Here is a 3,708-nt window from a genome sequence, read left to right on the forward strand (position 1 = left end):
GCATGGTATGGCAAAGAGGTTGCTGACTTTTCATAATTTTAATGCCATATACAGTAACTGTAAGAGGAAATATAGATATACATTAACATTTTAGAAATAATAAGCTTTGGTAGAATAAAATGCATGAGTAATACAAGTATACTTTTACCTGTACAGCAAAGAAGATGGAATTTTGATAGTGAAGAATTTTTAAAATATTTTTACAAAGATATAGCATTGAAGTTTAATGCAGCTGAGCATGAAACTAAGGCTATTCTTAATAGCCATATTTATGAGAACCCACCAATATTCTTTAAAAAAAACTGATTGTACACAAGAAAAATAGACACATCATCTGACCAGGGAAAACCAACAACAAAGATAATGTAATCTATAGGCATTAGTAAAATACACATTAAATTTTACAAAGAGAGCGTTCATTTGCCTAATGAACTGGCAGGCATGGGTGTGGATGCCAGTGTAGGCGCGGGCATGGGATTAGGCTACCAGTTCGCCCGTGACCCTCTAAGCGGTCACTACTACCTACTGCCGCACCCGCACGCAATACCAGGTTTGTGGTCCTTGAATGGAGCGCACCCTCTTCTTCACTGTTCATGGTTGTTTCACCACTTTCTGTAGTGTATTTAGTATTAATGTACAAATGTTGATCTATGTATTGTACTGTAAGTGTAATCTGTTGTCCTGCTTGACTTCTTGACTTGATTCTTCATAAAACATGTAATAGTTGTGCTTATATTCTTGTTATATATATCTGTTACTCTCCTAGGGAAACAGGGCTATAGAATTTATTATTTTACAGATCATGGTGGTCATGGTTTACTGTGGGCAGGGTATGGGGGTGTACCTGCTGCCCCACCTGTGGTTATGACTCCCCAGCAGCTTTTACTCCCTGATACCCACTTTCATCCTGCTCTACATGCCCACACAACTCTGATTCATGTCCCCCATCCCCATGCTCCCGTCCATGCACCAACACCTCCCTCCATCAAGCGTGAGGACCCTCCCACTCCCGGACCACCAGACGAAGACCCCAAGAGCCGTCCAGTGAGTGTGCCCCCTCCAGGGCAAGGACCTCCTCCACCAGGCAGTGAGCTGACATTACCACCACCTTTACCTGCAGGTCTGCGTCATCTTCCTCCACCTTACCTATACCCACCCCCAACATCTCTACCCTACTACTGTCCTCAGTCACCTCACCCTGCACCTTATTCCCTTCCACCCTTCCCACATCCCCCTACTACAACTATGGACTCGGGCTTTACCACCAGTAGAACCACATCTCTTACTACAACTCATGCCAACACCCTGGCAGCTCCAGGCAACATGACAACATTCTCAGTTCTGCCAGCTGCACCTGTCTCTAGTGTGGCAAAGGGTAGCAGCCTAGACCATTATTCACCGCAGGATTGTGAGTCCATGGTGGCCACTGGTTCTCCTGTTTCTAGAACAGACTCAAATGAGCCAATTAATGTTACTTCCCATTCAGAAGAAGAGCCTGACACGGAATTGCTTCTGCCAAGATCTTTGCCACTACAGGAGCCTTTGCGAATACCAGTCCCCTTCAAGATCAAACAAGAAATCAAGGAAGAAGTTCCATCTCCTGTTGGGGTTAACAGAGATGGGGCCTGCACACCTGGATCAGGAGATGCAGCTGATGAAACTCACGTCCAGTCAGTTAAGAAAGAAGCATTTCTTGGTTGTGAAACTACTCAAGCCACATGTGCTAAAACACCTAAAGTTTATATGACACAGGTTCAAAAGGATTCACTACCAGCCCCTTACACTGAAAATATGTCTTCAGAAATTCAGGATAAAAATTCTTCATCACAGACAACTGAAACGACAGACACAGTATGCCAAGAACCAAAGAATTCAAACTATTTAAAAGTAGGAACAACTGTTTCTAAGCATCCAACTCCTAAATGCTATGAACCTGCAGTTGTTAACACTGGTCAGTCTACGGTAACAAAGTTTTCTGAACCACTGACCCTAAACAGTAATGAAAAAACAGGCGATCACACAAAGTCCCAAAGATTAGAGTCATCAGAGCCACATCATCCCATGTCTGAAGTTAGCCATATTCCTTGCAACTCTGAACCAGCTACAGCAACATACCCAAAGGACAGTTTAGCACCTCTTTCCACCTCTGCTTCTTCAGAGTCTAATCCAGAAACCCAGTCTTCAGTCCAGCCAAATCCTCTTGTAGTTTGCCAAGAACAGACCATAGCAAATTCAGTCTCATCGTGTATAGGCTGTCAGGAAATGCAACCTGCTTCACATATGGATTCAGCCCCATACTCTGGTACAAATTCATCATACATTGATGTGAGTGGTCTTGAGCTTTTATCTCAAAGTATTCTGCAACATGCAGATAGACTCTCAGAATTACCACAGGAGGAACAAAGTGCAGATGATCCACTTTTACAGGAAGAAACCCTGGAAGATGGCTATTGCTCATCACAGGAAAAAAATCAAGAAGATGACTGTACTTACCCAGGGCAAGATGAATTGCCTGATGAGAAGTGTAGTTCACCATGCAAGGAGACACCACCGTATGAATATGCCTCTGATGGGGAATATGAGAGTAGTATAGAAAAAGGTGAAGATTGTTCTGATGAACATGAGTCATCTGCAAATAAAGATGAAGTAAGTTCAAGAAATGAAATAGTTTCAGAAGAAGGAGATGTGAATGGGATTGCAGGAAGTAGGATGCATGAGTTAGCAAAAGCTTGCATAATGGATATTTCTCGTCTCCAGTCACCTGCAACTTCACCGTCACAATATGCTGAACCTTCTTCACCTGTATCTCAGTCTGACCCACTTACCCGCCTTCATGGCCTCAGCCTTTTGTGTGCCTTAGCTGAGCAACGCATCCTGGAGGAGAAGAATGTGGCTTGCACAGCCCTGTCTTCCCTGGCTGATGTGGCAGCCACATCCCCAAGTGTTCCCACACGCCCATTGGAACGCTCACCTTCGCCACGCTCACCTTCACCACAGCCAGGCCCAAGTACTGAGACAAGATGTTTAAGATCAAGCACTTTTAGCCAAACAGCAGATAAACCAGTATTTGGATCTTCTACTTTTGGAACTGTTCAAAACTCATATATCACTCCAGTAAAGACCACAGATGTAAATAGAAATTACAAAAGCCCTCAGTCTGAAAGAGAAGCAAAAGCTTTCATTGCTAACAAAGCTTCACAGTATCAAAAAGAATCAACTGTAGGTTTTAAAGTACCATTTGGATTTCCTGTTGATTCAATGGATGCAGCTGAGCTTGATATGCGTATGCAACTGGCTGAATTGCAGAGGAAATATAGAGAAAAGCAACGTGAGCTGTCAAGACTTCAGCCTAAGAAAGTGACAGCAAGCCCTGCAAAGAGAAAACCAGGCAGACCACCCAAAAGAAAGGTTCATAACAATGATGTCCCTGGCAAGAAGAAGGTTGGGAGACCTCCAAATAAGAAGAAAAAGTCAGTACAAAAGGAACTTTCACCTCCAGTTCTAGAAAGAGTAACAGACCTTCAGATAAAGAGTACAACCAAAGATAGTGATGAAGAGAAAGAGGAGTCACACAGTGCCAGCAGATCAATACTTAAACCACCAGTTCTTACAGCAACATTTTCAAGCCATGTCACCCACAATGGTAACCAGTACACACCACCAAAATCTGTTGAAACACAGGCATCCACAGAAAAGGATGAATCAAGT

The 3,708-nt window shown here is 43.3% G+C and overlaps 1 protein-coding gene across 1 annotated transcript in view; it reads left to right on the plus strand.

Moving 5' to 3' along the window:
- LOC119594092 overlaps positions 1-3,708 on the plus strand; it is a gene marked incomplete in the record, with an annotated part of 59,988 nt that overhangs the window by 51,165 nt on the left and 5,115 nt on the right. The window contains 2 exon segments of the mRNA XM_037943147.1: positions 440-550; positions 800-3,708. Of these exon segments, the coding sequence (XP_037799075.1) occupies positions 440-550; positions 800-3,708 (3,020 nt within the window).

This window comes from Penaeus monodon, chromosome 33 (assembly GCF_015228065.2).
Source record: "Penaeus monodon isolate SGIC_2016 chromosome 33, NSTDA_Pmon_1, whole genome shotgun sequence".
In the NCBI taxonomy this organism is placed as follows: domain Eukaryota; kingdom Metazoa; phylum Arthropoda; class Malacostraca; order Decapoda; family Penaeidae; genus Penaeus; species Penaeus monodon.